At 32.5% G+C, this 23,620-nt stretch overlaps 3 protein-coding genes across 3 annotated transcripts; 2 read left to right on the top strand and 1 right to left on the bottom strand.

Annotated features, from left to right (window-relative positions):
- Positions 1-6,586: 6,586 nt before the first annotated feature.
- LOC11411349 (LOB domain-containing protein 36) lies at positions 6,587-7,752 on the bottom strand. Its single transcript, XM_003629529.3, has 2 exons — positions 7,716-7,752; positions 6,587-7,463 (listed from the first exon to the last, which is right to left on the bottom strand). The coding sequence occupies exon 2, from the start codon at positions 7,456-7,458 to the stop codon at positions 6,664-6,666; it is 795 nt and encodes a 264-aa protein (XP_003629577.1). The 5' UTR covers positions 7,459-7,463; positions 7,716-7,752; the 3' UTR covers positions 6,587-6,663.
- A 5,220-nt stretch (positions 7,753-12,972) lies between these two features.
- LOC11419020 (50S ribosomal protein L25) lies at positions 12,973-17,039 on the top strand. The gene is made up of 3 exons (XM_003629531.4): positions 12,973-13,444; positions 13,521-13,650; positions 16,481-17,039. The coding sequence occupies exons 1-3, from the start codon at positions 13,064-13,066 to the stop codon at positions 16,735-16,737; spliced, it is 768 nt and encodes a 255-aa protein (XP_003629579.1). The 5' UTR covers positions 12,973-13,063; the 3' UTR covers positions 16,738-17,039.
- Positions 17,040-18,132: 1,093 nt separating this feature from the next.
- LOC11411252 (peptidyl-prolyl cis-trans isomerase CYP40) lies at positions 18,133-22,573 on the top strand. The gene is made up of 7 exons (XM_003629532.4): positions 18,133-18,954; positions 19,401-19,488; positions 19,610-19,662; positions 20,585-20,686; positions 21,472-21,547; positions 22,130-22,167; positions 22,264-22,573. Exons 1-7 carry the CDS (start codon positions 18,283-18,285, stop codon positions 22,315-22,317), a joined length of 1,083 nt encoding a protein of 360 aa, XP_003629580.1. The 5' UTR covers positions 18,133-18,282; the 3' UTR covers positions 22,318-22,573.
- Positions 22,574-23,620: the final 1,047 nt, after the last annotated feature.

The following is a 23,620-nucleotide window of genomic DNA, read 5'->3' on the forward strand; positions in this document are numbered from 1 at the left end:
AATAAAAACCTTTGTGTGTCTCTCTCTCCCTCTCTCGTTCTATTCCCTAAGGCTTTGTTTGGGAGTTTGGAGGGGAAGGGAGGGGAGGGTTTTGGGGGTTGGAAATATAAAGAAAAATGGACAAAAAAAATCACATTTTTTGAAAGAATAGTTTTTTAGAGAATGATAAACTAAACTTATGATTAATATACTTTTAATTTTAAGAATATTATAAAAACATAGATTGAATTTGAAAAATTCATATAACCCCCAAAAACCTCCTCCAATATAATTTTTGAGTTCCCTAAATAAGGAGATTTTTTATTATGACTAAAAAAATCAAAAGTCACAAGCAATGTTTGAGAAATCACCATATCAAATCAGTGAGACACGTTTAGGTTTAAGGTTCAAATGCTTTAAACTACTCGAATTAAGATAAAGCTACTATCAAATTGTTCAAACAACCACACTACAGGAGTATTAATTAGTTTAAGGTTCAACCGAATGAATTTTCCAATTAAAATTGTTTATATAACTAAGTCACAAGTAACGAGTTACAGATCTTAATCTTAATACTATACATGCATGCAACATGTTTTTTGGTAGAATCAAATAAGGGTCAAGCTTAGAAGCATTTGTTGCCACATCATCATATTAAAATTATAATTTTTTTACCAAATCTTAATCTCTTGTTAATCTTAATCTTGCCTTGTCTTATCTTATCTTGAGGGTGAAATTTATGAATTTATGTACACACATGAAACTATTCAAGGCTGGTTTCTGTTTTTTTTTATTGCTCTAACAATTATTAATAAGCATTTTATCTTTTTAAATGTTCTAGGTCAAGACCACATTTACTGCTATTGTAATCGATTTTGTCTCTTCATGTATTGCTCTTTTATTTTTCTTCTCAAAGAAGGTAAAATAATTCATAGAATGAAATAAAGTTTGTGTTATAATTTACTGATCATGATTCAAGGTTTAAGGTTTTGTAAGTTAATTATATATTTGTTCTATGCGTTGAATCAAAATTTGTTCACTATTGAATACCATTGGCTGCTTTGACACTTCCATCAACACAAACTTACCTCTCACTCTCTCTCACGTAACAACACCTGAACCCTTTTCTTCTTCAAAAACACACACAAACACTACTTAATCTTAATCTTAATACTTTAAAACACATCCATCATTCAACTATAATTTTTTCAATAGAAACAGGTATATCTTAAAGGTGATTCACACGAATAATAGTGAAATGATTTTCATCATAGTATTCGCACAAACAATAGTTAAATGATTTTTATCATAGTAATAATTACTAATTAGCCATTACGTGTGTAGTGCTCCGCAAGTAAAAATTCAACATTAGTTATTCTATCTTTGGAATTTTTATGAGAAATGTACAATGGTAATTGTGCATAAGAATTTTCAGGATCGAATCATATTATTCCAACGGGCTACTTTTACGAGAAGAGTGTAGCAAAGGGCAATTTGGTCTTTTCCCCTAAGTGGTGTATTTAAGACAAAATATACAAAAAATTCTCTACACTTTTCTAATCACTTATCTCACTAGAAAAAAAATCTGAAGCTAAGAGTTGAGTTGGTAATCATGTAAAGGAAATTGAAGTTTGGAGTTATACTTTGAGCATTAGAGGCAAGCTTGAGCAAGATTGAGGCAAGACACCAAGAGCTAGGGTTTGGCTTGGCAAGAAGATTGAGTCAAGGGATGAGTATTGAAATTGAAGTGTAAGTATAAGTGATAAATAGCCTAAGTTGTGATTAATTTGCCATAAGTTGTTCCAAAAGCTACCAGAATTGATTATTGAGTTAAACATGTTAGAATATCTGTATGGGTGATTTAGGAGCTGTTTATACATGTTTTCTTTGTTTCTGGAAAATTTGAATTGAAATTGAATTTTCTAGAGATCATAAGCTGTCAGTTAAGCTTTTTTGCGAATTTTGACTTAAATTACTAAGTTATGGATTAATCTGCTGTATAATTTATTTTTAGGGCTGATTATAGATGTTGGGACTGTTGTATTAATGTTTGTATTGAAATTAAATATGGCAGAAGCCATAAGTTGCTAGTTAAGCTGTTTGGGCAAAGCTTAAGTTGGAATTTGAGCGGTTTCGGGTATAATTTTTTGATGAACAACTTAGGAAAGATATATTAAATTGGTATCTGAGTAATTGTGAAATGATAACCTGTTCTATTAATGTAAAAAGTGATTAAATGATGATTAAGCTGCTTTGGAAGTGCTTAAATGAGCAAAAAGTGAACTTCTGGTGCAAGGACTGAAATGCAAATTTTTGTGCATGCTGGTTGATGGAGTGATAGTGGAACACAATTGAGTTGAGTTGTTTCAAAAAGGACATAAGATATAAGCTAGGGCATAAGCTATTTTGGAAAAGTGATTATGGAGTTTTGGAGATAGCAGAAGTTGCAGGCTGTTGATAAGCTGCTTTGCAATTTTCTAGAATTGATTAACGGTGAGTTCCTTTAGATAGAAACCCTACCTTGGGTAGTTTAATTTCCATGAAATTATATAAATTCACTTATTTTAGCTTATTAATTTAAATGTTAGTTTTTTTTTTACAATATATGTTTATTGGGAATTATTTTATAATCATTGGGAATTATTTTTATAATCATTTTAGGAATGGCATATGACAATGATATGCCTAGAACCTGAATAGGCCAGCATGAGCGAGTACATGAAAGTATTAGAATGAATACATGGTTTTAGGTTGGCTTTTTCATTTTCAGTTATACCCTTAAATAGATTTGACTATAATAATCCTATTTTGTTGGTGTCATTTAAAAAGATAAGAATTTATATTATATTTTTATATTGTTGGTGTCACTGAAAAAGATGAATATAGTTTGTTACCATATGAAAATGAAAAATATCGATTATCGATACCTATAATTTTAATCAAAATTTAATAGAAACTATTGTTTGTAATTTATACGCATAATCGCAATAATAAGAGTGAATATAGTTCTAGGTCATGGCCACATATATTGTTATTGGAATCGTTTTTGTCTCTGCCTGGATTGCTCGAATTTATTTTTCTTCTCAAAGAAGGTAAAATAATTGATAGAATGAAATAAAGTTTATGTTCTAATTTACTAATCACGATTCAAAGGTTTCTGATTTTTTTTTTTTTAATTTAATTTGTATATTTGTTCTATGTGCTAGATCAATATTTGTACACTATTGAATACCATTGGATGCTTTGAAACAAATCCATCAACATAAACTTACCATCACAAACCCTTCTTAATCTTAATTTTAATGCTTTGAAACACATCCAACAACTATAATTTTTCAATAGAAACGGAGGTAGATCTTAAAAGTGATTCACATGAATAATAGTGAAATGATTTTCAGCATAGTTTTTTTTTGTTTTTGAATGGAAAAATATATATATATATATATAATGATAAAATGTACAAGATACACCACGGGACTTCAAGAGAAGGCCAAAAAGAAAAGACTAAAAACAACCACCAGAAAAAGCAAAACAGAGCCGCAAAGCAGACTGAACCGCCAAAAAAGAAACGAAAAAACAACTACACGGTGAGGTAGCCAGGACGGAAAGGAGGAATCGGTAAAACCCCCACCCAACCCCCACACAACCCCAGGAATACCACCACCACAAACCCTATCGATGCCAACAAAGGATGGGTTGCACCTCCCACTCATGAAAAGTGCAGGAACTGCTAGGGCGCTTAGCCAGGAACCACTTCCAAGCTAAGAGTTTAGCTCTATCCACAACAGGCTCCTCACGGCTAATAGTTAAATGATTTTATCATAGTAATATTTACTAATTAGCTTTGATGTGTCTCTGCATATGACTAGTGCTTTTAGTTTTGATCTGACTATCATTGCTCTTGATTGAAAATTATGAATTGAGTTTATAATCTGTTTCACACATTAACTTGTTGAGTTTTTGTTTTCAGCTTTGAAAGCATCAACTCAAAGATAAAGTCATTTAAGTTATATAATCCAATAGATTCACAAGAAGGCATTACAAGTTTAACCCATGACCATTCCACTCTATTGAAAGAGTTAGTATCTTATTTCATTATATTTTGAGTAAGTATCTTATATGTTGCCTTTAAAAATTTTAACAACTATAATTTTAATGGTATTCAAAAACAAGGGACACTCAAATTCTAGCACTTAATTCTTTTAACCTCATATTTTGATACTATTATTTGAGTAAGTATCTTATTTATTCAGTGTATTATTAAAAAAACAATTCTTGCTTTCACCTCTTGGTGAAATAGTTTGAAGAACTTCACATATTCTTCACATGATGATTATTTGAGGCAAGTAATATTTCTCAGTGAGATACAATGAATATTAAAGGGATAATTCAATTTTTAGTGTTATAGGTTCTTTTTTTTTTTTTTGAGTTTTGTTTTCACTTTACTCACAGGAGCATCTCAAATCTAATTTTGAAAGGTAAACTCTTGCTTTGGAAGTTTTTGTATTGAAGAGAGAAAACATGAGAGATGCAGCGGTATTGTTCTCTTCACTGCTGCAGATGCCTCTGTTCAAGTAAATCAGGTATATCACTACGAGAAATACCCGCTTTTCCTACAGATTTATTTTCTACTAGATGCAGAAAATAGATCCCAGGAATACCTGAGGATTTTGCTGCCATTAAGTCTAATAGCTAGTACTTTCCTGCGGGTTTTATTTTCGCATAAAAATCCTAGGGAAACATTGGTAGTTCCTGCGGATTTACCTTGGACTAAGTTCCGCATAAAATTACCTAAGGATTTTCCTGCGGATTATGCAGAAACCTATGTTAACAAAGAAAAAAAAATTGAATATGGACCATTTTTGTATAGATTAATTGTTTAAAGTATTTAATTAACACTGGTTTGAAGTTTAAAGTATTTTTCATTTGGCTACTAACTTTGATTAATTTATGCGTGTGAAAGTTTCAAGTTTAGAATAAAGAGAAAACAAAAGTAAAAAAAAGAAAAAAAAACCTATAACACTATTCAAATGACTCTATCTCTTTTGGATATTATTTAGTGGTTAATGGCATAATGCATTTTGGATCTTATTTGATACATTAATGGCTTAAAATGCAAAACAATTAATAGAGTCAAGAACCAATTTGAGAAACGTTTGACAAAGACATAATCATTTTGAGTTATTAATAGAGTCATAGACCAATTTGATAATTTGGTACAAAAACAGTGATCAATTTGGTGGTTTACTCATAATTTCCAGTATTTTTTGTTAACATTCCATATGCAAGTTTCTTATTTTCCTTATTTTTGGTAAAACGACATGCTAAAGTAGCTGAAGAGGCTATCTCAAGCATGCTCCTTTATTGTAAAAAAAGAAACTTGAAATATAAAGTGCTTCCTTTTTTTTCTAAGCTAAACTTCTATTCAAATTTGCAGGCTGGTAGAAGGCAGAAGTACTACAAGCCTTGGCATTCATAAACAATCTAGAAACTGTGTTAGTCTTTCAAAACTCACGGTTGAGTTAGGCATCACAAATGGATGGTGCTCTTAAAGATTGTATGCAGCAGATAACAATATGCTACATTTCCTTTTTTACATTAATATATATATATATATATATATATATATATATATATATATTATCGATTACTAATGACATGCAGGTACTACGACTACACCTAGTAAAGTGCATTCATAATTAGCTTATGTAAATATAATAATATTGGTAAAAAAAAACTTATACGTAAATTATCATCATGCGTTCAAGATAATAAGCTTATAGCACTTTTATCAGGGGAATGATTCATCCACACCGTTTTTCCCATACCACTTTTGTATATATCATACGTGGTAGGGTATTTTGGTAATTTCACAAACCCTTTTTTTTTCAATCTCGCCAATCCTCCTCCGTAACAGAAACACGCCCTCTCCAATCCTTGTCTGCAACAGTAAAACCCACCCTCAAACATTCCCCTCCTCTCCCTACCATTTCATGTTCTCTCTACTCTCTATCTCTACCATCAGATTTGAAACTCACGGTGAGATCGTGGACATAAAAGACCAAATAACCATGGACGATAACGGTGAGTCCGTGAACGGCGACGATGATGAAGACACGGAAAATTACGGAGGGAGGGCGATAGAACAATGGCAACGAAGATGGTGGAGGACGAAGACATTTGGATCCGATGATTTGAGGGAGAAGGGGATGGCTACTGATGAAGAGATGGTGATGAGGACAAAGATGATGGAGGTGGTGGAAGGTCGGTTGAACGGTGGCGAGGAAGCCGGTGAAGAGAATGGCGGTTTCAATCGCTGTCGTTGAAAAATAAATAGGCCGGCGGCGGTGAGTTTTAGGAGGAAGGAGAAAAAAAGGTGAAGGAAGAGAGAGACGGAGGGAACGTTTCCATTTTTTTTAGCTGGCACTATTTATTATCTTTTATTGGCATTGGGGAGGTGTAGAATTGTATGTTGCCACATAGTGTGTCAATGTATCATCTCTCCTTTTATTATGAGATAAATGGAAACATACAAAATACATCTAGAATTGGTGTCGATTTTATTAGTAAATATAAAGAGAAAACAATATAAAAACCAAAACTACATCAAACTATGGTATCTGATGTCAGTTTTAGATGTCCAAATATTAAACAACTACAACACCAATATCTCTCTTATTATTCTTACTGGTTGCTAGTGCCACCATTGTCGATAGTATCAGCCCTAGAAGAAGGAAGCGCAGAAGGAGCATCAGCAGGAGGAACATCAGGAAGCATATGGGATCCTGCCAACCCAGAATCACGAACAAGAATATCAGCACCCATCTGGAATCTTGTCGAGCCACCGCTACCATTGACAGAACCACCACCAACAGGGTGGGAGCTAGTATTAATGCCACCATTTTCAACAGGAACATTAACATCCATATGGAATCCTGCCAACCCATCATCACCATCGGGGCCACTAAGAAGATTTTGTTTTAACACTTCTAAGTTGTGAATCTGCTGAGTCGTCAACTCAGCAGCTGGCAGCTGATTAAAAGCCAATTGTCCTGCACCGATTGTCATAGTCGGTGCAGATGCATTTGGCTTAAAGCCGAAACAATCAGGAAAGCCGAGAACAAATTCAACAATCTGAGGATTGAGGTATTTGGCCAGTTCGTTCTTCACACTCTTTAGTTCCATTTGAACTTCATTCAACCTACGTTGAAGGTCCTTTGCTGGACCCGCACAACCATAGACTGGGTCCCTCAACCTGGCCTCAGCCTCATACACGAATGATTCAATAGCTTGTTCGTGATGTGAAGCATCAACTTTTTTCAACATATTCGACACATTGTTCTTTCCAAACACAGAGTGTACCTTGATGAAACGCTCTGGGTTGTCAGGTGGAAAGTAAGGAGCAAGGTCACAGCTTGAGTCGCACTCCTGACGGAGATGCTTGCATGCTGCGCACGGGCGAATAATCTCTCTTGCCATTATTACTGCACATTAAATTAACAAATTCAATTAATAAGTTCATTTAACAACAACAATATATAAACACACAGAAAGCGAAAACGAAATTCATTGTCTATTTTTTTTTCTTGACCTAACAGTGTCATGCGATATTAAAGAATTTCGAAACAATCAAAATTTTCAACGATCTCGGATATCAATTTTCAAAGATCAAAATTTTTAAAAATGAAGAAAAAAGAGAGAAAAAAAAAATCTTAAAATGAAAAGAAGAATCTTACTATGGAGAAGGAGAAGTGCTATGAAAGATGAAATGTTTTTTTGAAACATTAAATATGAGATGTTACAAAGAAAGCCTTCATACTCTATTTATAATGAAATGCTATCTTTTTTTATTATTATTTTTTGACCCAAATATGCGAACAATTCTTTACATTAAACTCTTTTCTTTTCATATTACATTTCTAGGACAAACATTTCATAATTTAAATATAAAATATGTACTCTTAAAAAAAAGTTAACTATTTGAATATTTAAATATAAGATAAAATTTTCAGAAATTAATTTCAGTGATTTTTTATTAAAAATAGATAATAAATTTTAAAAAATATTAATGCTAATTGAAATTATAATTATTAGTGATAGCAATCAGGTAAATATTTCAAAGAAATCATTTCATAATTTAAAGTCAAACTTATATACTCCATCCATTTTAAAATGAGTGTCGTTTTATCCAAAAAATATATATATTTTAAAATGAATATCACTTACGGTTTCCAATGCAATAATAATTTTTTTCTTTTCAATTGTACCCTTCAATTAATACTATGTACACTACTTCCAAAATATTATTTTTTCTTTAATGAAAAACAAACCAATGGTTGATTATGATAATTTGATAAAATAACAGCTCTATTTCTTTTAATTAATGCATTTCATAATATACATGTAAAAACTTTAAACGCCATTCATTTTGAAACAGAGGGAGTATAAAATATGTAAGGTCTCTTGTTTTTGTTTTGTTTTTCCCAAAATATTATTATATTCACTCATATATTATATTAAAAAATTAATTGATTGAATATTTAAATAGAACATAAAATATGAAGAAATTAAATGCTACCATATTAATTATTTTAACATAGAAATAATAATTCTATTAATTTTTTCACAATGACAGATAATCACTTATCTCAAAGATGAGAACTTAGTCTTGCAACCTTGAGGAACTGAGTTTATCTATCCTCGAGGAAGGTTGTAAAATGGCCACTAATACGGCTTGAGCCAATAAAATTTCCCCCTTCGCAATATAAAAAATATATAATTATTTTTATGTTGCAATTTAAAAAATATATAATAATTTTATTGCAAACAAAAATGGTAAATATCACGCTTCTAGAATGGCTGTATATGTTTTTTTTTTGGTAGTGGAATGGCTGTATATGTGAAGTAAAAGTAAAAGCCATCATTTCATAAAAATATTATGAGAAAAAAAAATCATTTTTACACTTCTAGAATGGGCGTATATGTGAAGTAAAAGTAAAAGCAATAATTTCATAATTCAAAACAATCATTTATTAAAACAATATTTTAATATGGAAAATAGAATTTAATAAAAAAATATGTATAACATAAAATATGAAAAATATTAAATACTAAATAACTTTTATTTTCTTATAAAATATTAATTATATTACTTTTCTAAAAAAATAGATAATTACCTTTAATAATTATTAATAATGATTGTAATTTATTAATTTAATGCACTTGAATAATCATTCAATGATTCAGATAAAGGACAAAAATAAATAAATAATTTCTCAAAATAATAAAATAAATATTAATAATAATAATAATGTAATAATAATAATAATACTCCCTCCAATCCTATTTACAAGAGATAATTTACTTTTTTAGATACATTAAATAATTTATGTATTTGGTTTAGGTTCTTGACTAAATACATACATTATTCGATGTATCCAAAAATTCAAATTTCTCTTGTAAATAGGACCGGAGGGAGTAATATTTAAAGAAATAGAATTATCTAGAAGGAATCAATAAGGTTAAAATTTCAACCGACGAATTTTATAAATATTTTATATTTTTATGAAACAATATTTTAATTAGTGTGAAAAAGTTTATAATACTCCCTATGTTCCTATATGTGTCTATTTTATGTGTTAATATTACTAAATTGTCATTTGTTTGTATGTGTATTAAATTTGGCTTTTTGTATTTTAAGACAAATTAGTAGGATTAATTATGGTATGTTTAGGAAAATAATAATAAATGCATATAGTAATTTGAAAATGAATTTACATTTAGGGACAAAAATAAAATCAAATGAGTGCTTAAATATAGGAACGGAGAGAGTATTAAATAAAAGTATGATAAAGGTTATAATATTATTAATTACAATTTATTATACAAACCATTCATGAGACAAATGTTTTGTCTTTCGGAACACGAGACAAATGTTTGTCCAAAAAAAAAAATCACATTTATTAAGAAAATTAAAACATAAGAATCTGGAGTATAGTTTGTTGTGTTTTCTTTAAAAAAAAGTTTTATAGGAAGATGTAAAAACAATTTTCATTGACTATTGGTTATGAAAAAAACAAAAGAGAGAGAAAATTGAATGTAATTTGCATTTAATTTTATGATAATAAACAAAAAAAATTCTTGGAAAAAAGATTTTTTTAAAAAACAAGATTAAATACGATAAAAGTTTATCTTTTTTACTTATATTTTGGAACAAACAAAGTGAGTTTTTTTCTTATATTATGGGACTGAGGGAGTAGTTTTTTTTTTTTTGTCAAGTAGCCTAGTAGCTAGAGCTCACACAATTTAATTGTGGAGAAGTGGAGTATGCGGGGTTCGAACCCCGCCTCCTGCATATAATATGCAATATCCCTACCAACTGAGCTAAGCTCACGGGACGAGGGAGTAGTTTTTATCATAAAGCTAAAACATTATTTAAAAAATAAATAAATTGGATGGGCCTAAATAGTTAACAGATAATCATTCACGAGTAAATTGTTTGTTCCTAATCAATTACTAGTTTTTATCGTAAACCTAAAACTTTATTTAAAAAATAAAAAAATTGGAAGGACCTAAATAATTAACGGATTATCATTCACGAGTAAATTAAGTTCTTGTATGGAACTAATACAAATACGAGATCAATATTTTTCACTAATGTATAAAATGAGACGTTAATATTTCGATAAATATTTGTGTCAAGTGATATGTTTTATCTATAAAAAAATGACAAGTAATCAATTTTTTTACATTTGTTAAGAGTTTTGAGGTTTTATTCGTACCCAAAAATATGAAGAAAATGTTTTGGCCAGCCAAACCAAAATCGTGACACTTTGTCACTCTAAAATGAAAAGAGAATTATCCAAATACAAAACTTGGAACACACTAAAAGGTTTTTTTATATAGTGATTGTGTGCTCGTTCTGGTGGTGGGGGGGGAGCAAAGTATTTAATTATTATACTTGGGAAGAAGACCCTTTATTTATCATGAGGCATTCTAGTGATGCACTTGAGTTTGTTGCTATTTTCACTTGTAAGATATGGTTCAGTTTGCTGAGTGCAACTAAATTCGAAATAGATGAATGCATCCTTAGATAATAGGGATTGTTTAGTGATTATTTGATAGTTTATTGGTGTTGATGGCGATGGAGCACATCAATGTTGAAGCATTCTTGATGTAGAAATGAGGAGATTTATGGAAATGGAGTAGGAGGTATAGTCTTGTGTTGCGCCACGCTTCGCGGCGATATAAGCATATCAAATTGACTTGCGGTTGTTCCTATTATTAGGCCTAGTTTCTATGGAATAATTGGCTTGGGCCTTTTAGGCGCATACCATTACATAAAATCTAGAGGTTCTTAGTCATTTTAATGATTAATGGGTCTAAGAGTAATGAACTAAAAAGTTTTTTGAATTTTCCCGATGTGAATATTTTTTTTACTAACATGAAATTTCTTGAGATGAGATATTGTATTCACATAGTTCCTTCAACCCCTAGACTTGCAACTCAAAGATGATGCAAAGGTCTAAATGTTTATCTAATGTGACTACTCAAGGGTTGTGTCACTTCGTGATATGAGCTTCTAAACACATGTTTCTATCATATCAATTGAATTATGTTTGATGCATTCGTTACTTTTATATAAGCGATTGAATCGTTGGATTCATGGATGGAAGATCGTGTCACTTGATTGTAATGAATGATTCTAAATCATTGTCGATCATTGTTAAACGGTCACTCAAATTCTTATATAAACCCTCCATGTTTTCTTTTTCATATTGTTCCTCGTTTTCAAATTGAGATTTCTCAAAATGATTTTCCAAGTATTTTTCTATCTCATTGTCTCTGATTCATCTCTTTGTTCTTTCTTGTGTAATTTCCTCATTAGTTTTCGTCTCCTTTCTTTGAGTGTATGATGTCTCATTTAGAAAATGCTCCTCTTAGTACCTCATCTGATGCTCTGATTGAAGTCATGTTCTTAGAGACTTCGACGAAGGTTTCATCCATTTCTTCTGAGAAAAGGCATGGCTTAGGGAAAGTTCCATGTGCCTTTCCTTTTGATAACCTACGAAAAATGTTGGTTATTACCTTTACTTTTACCCCTAATACTCAATTGTTCTTTAAGTGATTGTATGACCTATTTCTCCTTACATGTGTCTATTTAGGTCTTTATTAATTCAATTGGTTTTTTCATGTTATTGAGATCAAGGTTGCAACATTGTAATGAAAGCTGCAGCTTCGCGTACTACAAAATTAGTCAAGTTCAAAGTACATAAGTGGGTTCAACATATGGCGTGGAACTCAAGTTAAAGGAGGCTCAAATGATTGATAGTACACTGTAAGGATAAGGAATATATTTTTCCTTAATAAATAAGGAAAATGACAACTTTCATGGAAATTGCAAAAGGGCGTAAAAAGGCAAGGGCAACGACATGTATGAAGCCTTGTCCTATGCAAGGACAAATTCTATGTTGAGCTAATGATCCTACTTGTGCCGTTTCACTATTGCTACTAACTCAAGCAACCACTTAGATCTCAAACTCATATATTATGCATTATGAACCTTCATCCATTCCACCTTAAAGGCATCTTAGCTAATTTTAGCTAAATTCATCCATTTCACCTTGAACCCATATTCTACTAACCGTAGCAAACGATAAAATGATGTTTATCAAACGAGATTTTTTTAGTCATACGAACTTATTCGCTATAAACTCGTTTCATGACCTTACCAAGGGATGTGTATTTTTTTAATTCGATATCTAACCTAAAGACCGATTAATTAAGATGATCGATCTTACTATCCATTTACAAAAGATTCAATCGAAGTCAAAATAAAGTTCTATATAAATCTAAACGAATATATTTTCTTAGATTATTTTCGTATAACCCTAAACAAAAAATTGACTTTTTGTAGTTTGTAACAAAATTATGAATTTAAGAAAATAATAGTAAGAATTAGGTTAAAATTTAAAAACCAAAGGAAATGCACAAAATTTTCCTTTGGTCAATAACCAAAAACCCCTAACCTCTAAACCTCAAAACCCCATTTCGCGTTATAGAGAGAGAAACGGAGAAAACAATCATGGCGCAGTGGTGGCGCTCCGCCGCGAGCCACCTCCGATCAACGGAGGTTAACCTTTTCTCCTCATCCGCACTCCGTCGCAACCACTACCACACAATCCAAGCAATCCCGCGGGAAATAACCGGCAGTAGAGTCGCCGCCAGAGACAGAAAACAAGGTCGAATCCCCGCCGTCGTTTTCTTCCAGGACCTTCTTGAAAAATCCCCCGAAGCTCGATCCACTTCAAGGAAGCAACTTCTCACCGTTGAGAAAAGGCAGATTAAGGCAGTGCTGAACTCCATTGAAGCTCCGTTCTTTTGTTCGACGCGTTTCCCGCTTCAGATTCGTGCTGGTTCTGGATCCACTCATTTGCTTGAAAGTGGAACTGTTCTACCTATAAAGGTTTGTTTTTTATTTTTTTAATTTTGTTTGAATTTTGGAAATGTGAATTTAGGGTTTGTGTTTTTTGTTTGTGCAGATTCATAGGGATGAAGAGAGTGGGAATATCTTGAATTTGGTGTTTGTTTGGGCGGAAGATGGTATGAATTTGAAGGTTGATGTTCCTGTTGTTATCAAAGGTGAAGATGTTTGTCCTGGTCTTAAGAAAGGTAAGTCCATTTCTAATTTGAATTTGTTAATGAAATATGAAATGATTGAAAGGTAATTCATTTTTATGGCTTAGTTAGATATTGCTCAGCAAGGCGATTCTGGTTTTACTAAACATGTTTGGTTTCTTTTTTGTTTGAATCAAATTACTTTTCTTTTGTCTAGTTTATGATCGTTTTAATTAAACATTGTGTATCTGTAAATGAATCCTATGTCGTGTGGGCCAAATGATTGAGATGAGGAATTCAATGATTTATCTTTAGACATGTCCATTACACTATGTTGTGTCCTAAATTACAAAATTACATAGCAGTAAGTGAATCACACATTTATTCACAATAAGTGATCTTGACCGTTAAATTGAGATCGTGTGTATTAGGAACCCAAGAATTCTAATCTTAAGATTAGAGGAATAAGTAAAACAAACTCGAATGGATGAAGATAAAGATTGGAAACAGTTGAAGAATATCTTATTTGTGTAGTGAGATTGAAAGAGAAGGTTAAGAAGGTATGCAATGAAGATGATAACCTTGCTATCAAGGCTACTCCAAAGGAGCACTCTCCTTTGAATAGAGCTTTCTCTAGTCACAATTTAATTATTCAAAGATATCTTTCCCCTCTACTCTTGGGAGCTATTTGAAGACTTTCTAAGCATAACCAAAATAACAACTCTTAACAACCACATAACAAACTTATTAACTAACTTCTAATTAACTTCTTAACACTAATTCTAACAAACTCCCAACATGGCTCATATTTTACAATAAATTCAGTATAAGTCGATCTCAGTCATTTATTTGTTATCAGACAGTCAAGATAAAAATTGCGTCCTGCACTTGCATCACTTAATCCGTTTCCCACCCTGAGAGAGGTAAATATTTGTGCTGAGGTGCGAAAGAGACTAATAAATGAGATTGGTGATTTTAAACAATTAATATGCCTTGTCTTGTTTTAAGTTTGACAATAAGTTTTCTTTTTTAATAAGATGCAGTTGTAACTTGGTTTTTTGTAATGTCTGAGATTGTATGAAATGTCTTTTGTCTTGGAGTATCTTGCAGATTGGCTTTCATACTAAAAAGTAGAAAAATACAAAGTTAAAAAGATCAATATACTTGATAAAGAAAGAACCTAAAGTACACAGCAATAAAACTTAAACAGAGAAGTAGAACATAACAAACTGAACTTTTTTTTTTTTTTGAACAACATAACAAACTGAACTTAATGTAGGAAGAAGAACGGAACGATTGTTTGTGAGCAAGAGCACAACAGAATGAAGAACAAAACATTACCCTTAAAAGTGTTTGAATTGACCTTTATAACCTTAAAAAGGCAACAAATTAAAAAGAGATTTGAGGAATTTCTCTCGAAAACCTTAATAGTGGATGCAATAGTGGTTTGGGGCTGCAATTAGCATCCGCAAGAACTGCTATTGCCGATGGCGATGGCGGCTCACAGGCTAAAAGTGTTGCGCTGAACCCTTTCACCACTGTGCTATTCCGCTATTGCGCACTACAGCGACACAATTGACAACATAGGCGCAGCCGCACCTACACACACACACACATGTGTGTGTGTGTGTGTTGAAGCATTCAGTTGTGCAGTACCATTAAAAAAATCACCGCATTGTGTTTTTGTTTTCCAGCCATTGCTGCAGCTATAACTGTGGAATTCACATGTGCGTGCGTGTGTGTGTGTTGAAGCATTCAGTTTTGCAGCACCATTAAAAAAAATCACCGCATTGTGTTTTTGTTTTCTAGTCACTGCTGCAGCTATAACTGTGGAATTCACATCAAATTGTTAGAATGCAGCCACAAATATGACACCCATTTAAAACTCCTTTTTACCCTCAATCCGGAAGTTAGTGCGTAAAGACATCTTTTCAGATAGAATATTTGCCTTTTAGAGCTTACTGCCTCATTGACATTGTAAAGGGTTCATTGTCTCTAAATTTGTTTTGAAGATAACGAGCACCTTGTTTTGACTAAAACCCACTGCTCGCCAATGTAGTTTTGAATATGTCCTTTTTTCATCCCGGCCTTGCCTATGCACAGAGTGACACTACTCCTTCACGTTCTCTGTTGTTTTTTGTTAATATACTCTCCTACTCACTTCTCAGCATTTATGGCATTATCCACTTAACCACAAGGTGCAGCTCTACAGACCCAAAACACCTCTGAATTATTCTCCTCACTTTTTTTGCCTGGTTAAAATCAAACTGTGTGATTGTTGGCATGTCATGGGTGTGGTCTTGTGGAATAATTTGAAAGCTATTAGCTAACAATTGACTGTCCTAATAAGTGAATATTTTCTCTCAATTTTGACCTTCTTTTCTTGTCTTACTCTTCTATTTTAGCTATTGATTCTGTAAATAGCTATAAGACAGCACTAGGTTAAAGCAATGTTTGATTCAAGAGAGGCAGAGAGCTATGGAATGCAAGAAATTCCGAATAAATAATTTCAATTTAGAAAACAAGGGAAAACAAATCATAATGCAAAAAAAAAACTAAACGAAAAGGTTATTAATTACAATATTTTCTAATGTATTTTTTTGACAATGTATGTTGAAGATATATTCAACTTTCCAACTTTCAGTTGTTCATGACTTGTGCCTGTTATATGCCTTAGGACTTCTGCTGTTAGGTTGGGTCAATAAACATATATATTATGCTTTGATAATATGTGCCACCACCTTAAAATATCAACATTCATAATTCAAGGCAGATGATGTTTTCTTGCGTAGGGATATCAATTAAACTGTTCACAAATTTAATGTTATTGGGATTTCAATGTGGTCTGCTAATACTGTCTATACCTTTTATGCCATTATTGCAGGTGGATTTTTGAATAAGATCAGAACTAGTCTAAGATATCTTGGCCCCTCTGAGCACATTCCTTCAAAAATTGAGGTGGATATCAGCAATTTAGATATTGAAGATAGGATATTCATGCGTGATATTGAGGTTCATCCATCCTTGAAGCTTCTGAATAAGAATGAAAACATGCCCATATGTAAAATAGTTCCAACTAGTTTGGGAAAACAAGAAGTAGTTCCAACAAGTTTGGAAAACCAAGAACCGGTTGGTGCGTGACCACTGAAACAACATTTGAGATTCGACAATGGGCAGAGGCTTCCAAATAAACAGGGTTAGAACCGTTTTGTATTAGACTTCATTGTTGTTTCAATATAGGTTGCCGTTGTTTTATAATGGATTGATTATTTTCTTCCATCTTTGATGGCATAGAGTTGTTTGTAGCTTTTGTTGTTTAGTTCTTATATTGTTCTATACTTTTAATCTCTATATTTAAAAAATAGTGTACTCTTCAATTTCAGGTGGTTTGAAGATGTTATTTTTTAAGGATTAAACATGAATAAAATTTGATTATGGATCAACGATGTAAATTTGAGGGATCTTGATTGAGATATATTTGATTCCTCCTTTATTCTACGTTTAAAAAATTGCTCCATGTCTTGTTAAAAGATTTGGTGAATTGGTTCTACCACTTATTTATTTATTTTTTGACAAAACGTATTTATTTATTTTTTGTTAACTAACATAAAATTTCAAGTCAGCACATATTCTGCCTCTCATCTGCCTTAGTAAAAACTGAATTTCATCTTTTACAATTTTCGTGACTTAACTATATCCTCATATCTCAAAAAAAAAAAAACTAAGTCCTCTTACCAAACTAAAACATAAATTAAGCTCTGACATTATGTTTCACTTTTTTATCGCTGCAATTTGAATTAAGCTCAGGCTCATGAGGACAAACTTTGACATTTTTATATTTAACAAATTATTCACTATCTAATTTATTCCCAATTTAAAAATATTAAAAACCTATTTAATTTCTTTTTGTTGGAAACTAAACATTGGTGAAGAAATTGTCGGATAACACACGAAGTCTACTGGAACTTCTACCGTACACTTACAAAGTGAGGTGTATCGGTACTCTTGCTTCATAATTTTATAAATTTAACGATCATTTTTTATGAAATAAATAACTATTTATCAATATTTATATTTTATAGAACATCATTTCATAAGAAAAAATATCATTTCATTGTTTATAAGAATTTTAGTAATATTTTTCCATATTATCGTAAAAAATAATCAATGTTCTCAATTATGGGTGATAAAAATTCAAAAAATATTAATTTTATTTCATTGACACTTTTGATGAATAAGATTTAGTTATTATATTTATAAATAATAAAAAATAATATTTTTTTATCAAAAAACAACTCATTTAATTATTAATTTAAAGAGTGTGTACCAATACACTCAAATATATCGAATGTACTACATAAAATTTGCCGAAGTCTACTCTTTTTTCTATGTTTGTTTTGGTTTTAAAATGGAAGTGCAAACAATTATGTCTTGTTTCAGTCTTTTGGTTTCTCAGACATAAAAAAACAAACAAATAAATAAATAAACTCAGTCTTATAAATGACCAACCCCTCGTGTGGGCGTGTGGCTAATCGTAAACGTTTTGTCTCAGCACAGTCATAAAAAAAAACAAGTTTCCAAACAAAAAAAAGCGGGATTAGGGTTTAAGACTTAAAAGACACAACTTCACTTCACTTCACTGTTCATCTTCATTTCTCTTTCACTGTTTTTTCCTCTCTTCCGAAAATGCCGAACCCAAGAGTCTACTTCGACATCAGCATCGGCGGGGAACTCGAGGGTAGAATCGTAATCGAACTCTTCGCCGATGTCGTTCCCAAAACCGCCGAAAATTTCCGATCTCTCTGCACCGGCGAAAAAGGCATCGGTCCACACACCAACGTCCCCCTCCATTTCAAGAACTCCATCTTCCACCGTGTCGTCAAAGGTTTCATGATCCAAGGCGGTGACATCTCTGCCTCCGACGGAACCGGCGGCGAGTCAATCTACGGTCCAAATTTCGAAGACGAAAATTTCGACCTAAAACACGAACGGAAAGGGATTTTATCCATGGCGAATTCTGGTCCGAACACCAATGGGAGTCAGTTTTTTATTACGACGACGAGGACGCCACATTTGGATGGGAAGCATGTGGTGTTTGGGAAGGTTGTGAAAGGGATTGGAGTTGTTAGGTCTGTTGAGCTTGGTCCGGTCGGGGAGAATGATCGGCCGGAGCAGGATGTTGTGATTGCTGATTGTGGGGAGATTGCTGAAGGGGAGGATGAAGGGGTTATTAACTTTTTTAAAGATGGTGATACTTTTGCTGATTGGCCTGTTGATCTTGATACGAAGCCGGAGGAGCTTGAATGGTGGATGAATGCTGTTGAATCTATCAAAGGCTTTGGAAATGAACACTATAAGGTGAATTTCAAAGAATGCTTATAACTATTAGTACCTATTTTTGTTATTTGGATGGATGATTATATTACTCTTTGCATTTTAGGTTTGTAAATCGAAATAGAATAGGGTTTACTGAATTCAGATTTTGTTGATGCTTATCTTTGTCAAAGGTTCTCTTTTCCACATTGTTGTTGGACATCTTTTCGCATATCAAATCCTAGTTTGTATCTTTTATTTGGTTGTTTGAGGTTTGTATACGAGGATGTATATGCTTATAGTTTTTCTCTGTTACTTATTTTTACTTATAAATGTCGTATTTTATCAGTGATGTATTTGAATCTTGATTTAATAACCATGTAAGCTTAATGTTTTAGTTTTATTTGGAAATGTAGTGGCTAGTTTTGGTCATTCTTCTGATATGCTGATTACCTTTGTGGTACGCTGATGCATTGTCTTTTGTGAAACAGAAGCAAGATTATAAGATGGCTATCAAAAAGTATCGCAAGGCTTTGCGCTATTTGGACATGTGTTGGGAGAAGGATGGCGTTGACCAAGGTCGATTTTACTTAGTTTGTTGCTCATGTTCTGTGCTGTTTTATTTTTTGTTGTTTCCGTGGTTAGTTACTGCGTTGCTTCGTTAGCATCTCATCTCTGGTTTGTTTTTCTGACTTTGCAGAGAAGAGCACTGCTTTAAGGAAGATAAAATCTCAAATCTTTACCAACAGTTCGGTAAGTATCACATTGTCATATTTTTTGTGACTGGGGCTACAGCAGACTTGTTCCATCAACTATTATGAGTCGAGATCAATCATTGTTTTTTGTCATGTACTAGCTTTACTACTCCCTCCGTTTCAAAATGAGTGTCGCTTTAGCCAATTACACACGGATTAAGGAATTGAATAAAGTAGTCAAATGTCATAGCAATTTTACTAAAATAACCTTACTTTATAAGAACAAGACAAACTTAAAGTTGCATTGAAAATTGTGTGAGAGAAGAGTATTTCTTGAGGGTAAAGTTGGAAGAAAAAAGTTAAAGTTGTATTGAAAATGTAAAGTGACATTCATTTTGATTTTTTTTTTGTTTGGCTAAAACGACACTCATTTTGAAACGGAGGGAGTACAATCTTTAGTTGTTTAGTTAGAGGCCTATGAATGCTCTTATGTCTAAAACTCTTGACATGATTTTACTTTTACATAATCATTAACCAGCCGACTTTCAATAATCGATTGCTACAATTGAGCATCATGCTATAAGTATTTATAATTAGCTGCATGGAAGACTTACTGTTTGTTTTAATCTAAAATAAACCCAAATTGCACACGTGATTGGCTCATGTTTTGTAAATTTAGTTGGTGTTTCTGTGTTCTTGTCCTATGCCTGTTTTCTCCGGTGGCCAACCACCTTGTGAATGACTATTTTACTAAAGATGCCCATGTTTTCTACACAAATACTTACTCTCTTAGGCCCGAGGTGATAGTTTATTATTTAGTCATGATACAACATATTACTCACTGCCATTTTCTGAGTAGGTCTGCGTGATTCAACATAGAAGCTTTTTCTCTTTTTCTTGTCTGTTATAATGTCACCTTCTGTAGCGATCTTATTTTCTTCAATCAGTTCAATTAAGCTAAATGTGAATTGAATTTTCAGGCCTGTAAATTAAAATTAGGGGACCTTAGTGGAGCTTTACTTGATTCAGACTTTGCAATGCACGATGGAGATAATGCAAAAGCTCTGTTTCGCAAAGGCCAGGTTGGCATCTTTCAATAGAGAAACTAGGATGATGATGGACGTTTTTAATAATGTCATCTATCTGTCAGCTCTTTTATTCTGTCAGTCCGAGTCTACTATAATGCCGTTCTGTTTATCCTAATTTTTTTATTAGTTTTATCATAGAACTTTTATGCTAGTAGGTTTTAGACATGTGTTTGCTTCCTCAGTTCCTCATAGTCATATTGTTTGCTTATGTGAATTGTTTTAATTGGGAGGAAAAGGTAAGGAAAAGAAGGGTAAAACCCTATCCATCTTGGTACAAAATTGACAAAATGGGCAAGGGGGAGGGAATTTAGATTTAGTTTAATTTTGAATGTATAAAATAAATTTGCACCTTTTCCTTCTGAAGTACCAAATTGTAATTTGCTACTTTAATGGTACAAATTGACAACAAGGTCAAGGGGAAAGGAATTTAGATTTAGTTTAAGTTTGAATGTATAAAATAAATTTACACCTTTTCCTTCTAAAGTACAGAATTGTAATTTGCTACTTTAATAAATGAGTAAAATACTTTATTTTCCTCCAAAATTCAAAACCAACAAATTTATGGCAACTTTGAAAGTGTATAAGAGAAGTATTTTAAAGGATTTATGATAAATCTCCATTCCCTTCCCCTTTTTCTTACAGAACCCCCAGACCAGGGAAGTGATATCTATAACAACAGTCATAGGGTATATATATCATGCATGCACTTTGCAAGCTGAACCATAGCCATGTATTATATATAGTAATTTGCTATTTGTTTTTGGTCTGCTTAATTTCAGGTGTATATGTTACTCAATGACCTGGATGCCGCTCTTGATAGCTTCAAGAGAGCATTAGAGTTGGAGCCAAATGATGGTTGGTGACTATTTAAATCTCATGAATCTATATTTCATTCCTTGCATGTGTGGTCATAAATGCTTTTCAGAAATTTTCTTTCTTAAAGTCAATTACATTCTTATAACTCTGGGGGTGAGGCTGTTGTCGAGTGTAATGAACTTACTGGGTTCTTGATAAAACTGTGATAAGATTTTTTCATATAAAAACATATCTTTGGCTTACCAGGGTTGAACGAGTCTATCCATGATAGGGCACAATGCTTAGACAAGAACTAGTGTAGTGTTTATTCTAGCTAATAAAATGCCCTCTCCCATCGTTCGTAAATCGTCCTGTTCGGGTAAACAAATCCTCCAAGTCACATCATTTCCACAATCAATTCAACATGAAATCTCTAAATATGATATTAACATCTCAAAAGTGTAAATGGAATTAGGTGCTTTTTAAAACACAATCTTTCTTTGTGTATGAAACATACATGAATATATTGAGATCCAAAACATCTTTGGATTATGACTCTTGAATATTTAAGTTTTACTGGTTTTTCAAAGTTAATCTGATATTTCTGGTAAAGTTTGACACATAACTTGCTCTGTTCTTCAGGAGGGATAAAAAAAGAGTACGCAATTGCCAGGAAGAAGGTCAGTAATTCACCTTTTTCTTCCTTTACCATTTCAAATGCTGTCTAGTTCATCGAAATGAATTAAGTTTATTCTGTTTACTGCTTTTGGTTACAGGTTGCTGATAGACATGATAAGGAGAAAAAAGCTTATTCTAAGATGTTCAATTAGCCTTGGTGCGGATATGGTGTATGTGACTCTATGGTCTGAAACAATCAAATTTTTGTGGAGAGCATGTCTAATTACACAGTCAAAAAATTTCAGATTTTAGTGACAGTCTGAAAATATCAGATATAGTGTATGTTTTTGAATTTATGCTTTCTAGATTGTGAAGCTGTGATAGATACTCTTATCACCATTTTGACAAACTCTTTGAACATCAACCAGTGATTTTCTATAACAGAGATAGACAGATTGAGACATATGACGGAATGAGAATTGGCTACTCATTTTTTCTTAAAATCGTATTAGGTCCAGTCACAACTGACAAGTTTTCTTAAATCACGTTAATATTGGCCTTCACAAATTGGTAAAACTAAAATCAGCTTCTATTGATTTGGATTTAAATGATATCAATATTATAACTAATATTATTAAAATTGAACAGGACATATTTATGTCTGTAACATGATTCTTGTGTTATAGATTTATGTAATATGTGAAGTCATCTACTCGTTTTCCTTATCATCTGTTGAAACATTTTCTCATTCTGTGCAAAATGGATGACTTCTTTGTTGTTTTAATATTACTTGCTGTTTTTTTGGAGTGTTGTCGCTTCCCCCTTCAGACTTAACTAATGATTTGGCATGGGATTTTGGTGAAGCACTGTTTATATTGGTCGTTACTTCATCTTGAACAATCACATCTTTGGTTTTTGCTTCCTTTTCCTTGTGCCACTGGCCTGTTATATTTCTTCTGTTCCTACTCCATGATTTACTAGAATAAAAGTGGTTCAATCTTGATAAAGCGAACTCACGGGTAGCTTCTGCTGCAAGCTTTTGTTCCATGGAAACAGAAACTCGCCAGTTTGCCTGTGATTTTCTTTCTTCAGCTCTTCTTTTTAAGGCATAATAGTCTCTATGACTAAGCTGAACATCAGATGTGTTATTTTCTGAATGATTGATCAGTTGAAAAGCTTTTGCCGTGGATACTTCCACAGCATCTAACTCAAGTAGCACAGCTTGAAGCGTGAGCTGCAAGGTTTGAACTGTCCGCCTCCTTAGATGCAGGGTTTGCTTCAGTTTTGCCCTTGTTTGCTTTTCTTTCTTTATGTTATGCTTGAGCCTCTCCATATCATTGCACATTTGATCCAAAGCATGATTGATTTCATAAATCATATTTTCTGTCTTAACATGGTCCTCCCTTTTAGATTTGATGCTCTTTTCAGTAATCTCTAGTTGGGATTCCAACTCCACAATGGCAATTTCTGGTGTGTTTGAATTTTGCTGAGCATTAGCTAGATTGGTCTTTTGCT

Source organism: Medicago truncatula, chromosome 8, assembly GCF_003473485.1.
Source record: "Medicago truncatula cultivar Jemalong A17 chromosome 8, MtrunA17r5.0-ANR, whole genome shotgun sequence".
Classification (NCBI taxonomy): Eukaryota; Viridiplantae; Streptophyta; class Magnoliopsida; order Fabales; family Fabaceae; genus Medicago; species Medicago truncatula.

Bases quoted from the DNA above. Each gene is read 5' to 3' on its own strand.
- LOC11411252 (XM_003629532.4), top strand. From the start codon at position 18,283: ATGCCGAACCCAAGAGTCTACTTCGACATCAGCATCGGCGGGGAACTC. The intron at 18,955-19,400 runs GTGAATTTCAAA...TTTGTGAAACAG, and splicing joins TTGGAAATGAACACTATAAG to AAGCAAGATTATAAGATGGC. The intron at 19,663-20,584 runs GTAAGTATCACA...TTGAATTTTCAG, and splicing joins AAATCTTTACCAACAGTTCG to GCCTGTAAATTAAAATTAGG.
- LOC11411349 (XM_003629529.3), bottom strand. From the start codon at position 7,458: ATGGCAAGAGAGATTATTCGCCCGTGCGCAGCATGCAAGCATCTCCGT.
- LOC11419020 (XM_003629531.4), top strand. From the start codon at position 13,064: ATGGCGCAGTGGTGGCGCTCCGCCGCGAGCCACCTCCGATCAACGGAG. The intron at 13,445-13,520 runs GTTTGTTTTTTA...TTGTTTGTGCAG, and splicing joins GAACTGTTCTACCTATAAAG to ATTCATAGGGATGAAGAGAG. The intron at 13,651-16,480 runs GTAAGTCCATTT...CCATTATTGCAG, and splicing joins TTGTCCTGGTCTTAAGAAAG to GTGGATTTTTGAATAAGATC.